The sequence below is a fragment of the Coturnix japonica genome, unplaced genomic scaffold, assembly GCF_001577835.2.
Source record: "Coturnix japonica isolate 7356 unplaced genomic scaffold, Coturnix japonica 2.1 chrUnrandom1340, whole genome shotgun sequence".
Classification (NCBI taxonomy): Eukaryota; Metazoa; Chordata; class Aves; order Galliformes; family Phasianidae; genus Coturnix; species Coturnix japonica.
In genome coordinates, this window is record NW_015440547.1 from 2,325 (window position 1) to 3,541 (window position 1,217).

At 50.0% G+C, this 1,217-nt stretch overlaps 1 protein-coding gene across 1 annotated transcript in view; it reads left to right on the plus strand.

Moving 5' to 3' along the window:
- The window catches only part of PPP1R10 (protein phosphatase 1 regulatory subunit 10), a 4,743-nt gene that overhangs the window by 2,104 nt on the left and 1,422 nt on the right, over positions 1 to 1,217 (plus strand). Inside the window, exons 3-4 of the mRNA XM_015851371.1 lie at positions 80 to 227; positions 898 to 1,050. Coding sequence (XP_015706857.1) covers positions 80 to 227; positions 898 to 1,050 — 301 coding nt within the window. The remainder of the gene's footprint in view (positions 1 to 79; positions 228 to 897; positions 1,051 to 1,217) is intronic.

Here is a 1,217-nt window from a genome sequence, read left to right on the forward strand (position 1 = left end):
ACCCCATAGAGCTTATAGGGCCATGGCACCCCATAGAGCTTATAGGGCCGCAGCCCCTCATTGTCCTCCCCTATTCCAGCCCAGTCCCTTTGAAGGCAAATCAACCTCCGACTCCAACCCCACTAAACCTTCATCCCCGGAACCCAACACTGCATCAGATACAATGGAATCGGACCGACCCGGTACCCCGGTACCAGCCGTGGAGGTACCAGAACCAATGGAGATGGGTAAGTAATACATTAAAGGTCCTTTGAATGTAATGGGGTCAATTAAGGCCCATTGGATGTAATGGGGTCGATTAAGGTCCATTGGATTCAATGGGGTCGATTGAGGTCCATTGAATGTAATGGGGTCCATTAAGGTCCATTGAATGTAATGGGGTCCATTGAGGTCCATTGAATGCAATGGGGTCCATTGAGGTCCATTGGATGTAATGGGGTCCATTAAGGTCCATTGGATGTAATGGGGTCCATTAAGGTCCATTGGATGTAATGGGGTCCATTAAGGTCCATTGAATTCAATGGGGTCCATTAAGGTCCATTGAATTCAATGGGGCCAATGGTTTAACCCTATAGTTGAACTGTGGGGTCTGGTTGGATATGTATGGGGTCTGGTTGGATATATATGGGGTCTATTCTATATATGGGGCCAGGTTCGATATATATGGGGCCTGGTTGGATATATATATGGGGTCTATTCTATATATGGGGCCAGGTTCGATATATATGGGGCCTGGTTGGATATATATATGGGGCCTGGTTGGATATATATATGGGACCTGGTTGGATATATATATGGGACCTGGTTGGATATATATATGGGGCCTGGTTGGATATATATGGGGTCTGGTTCGATATATGGGGTCTGGTTCGATATATGGGGTCTGGTTGGATATAGGGTCGTCGGAGCAGAGCGATGGCAAACAGGGCGATGTGGGGCTGGATGGGGCCCTGCAGAGCAAGAAGGGGAGGAAGAAGAAGAGCGTGAGCTGGCCTGAAGAGAGCAAGCTGAGGGAGTACTTCTACTTCGAGCTGGATGAGACCGAGAGGGGTGAGAGCTATGGGGCTGTGGGGGGCCTGTAGTAGGGATGGGGGTCCTCCAAGGAATGGGTCCCCAAAAAGGGTCCCCCAAAGGATGAGCCCCCCAAAAATGGGTCTCCCCCCCAAACCTAACCCTAACCCAAGCCCCCCCATAACAACAACCCCCATAACAACCCC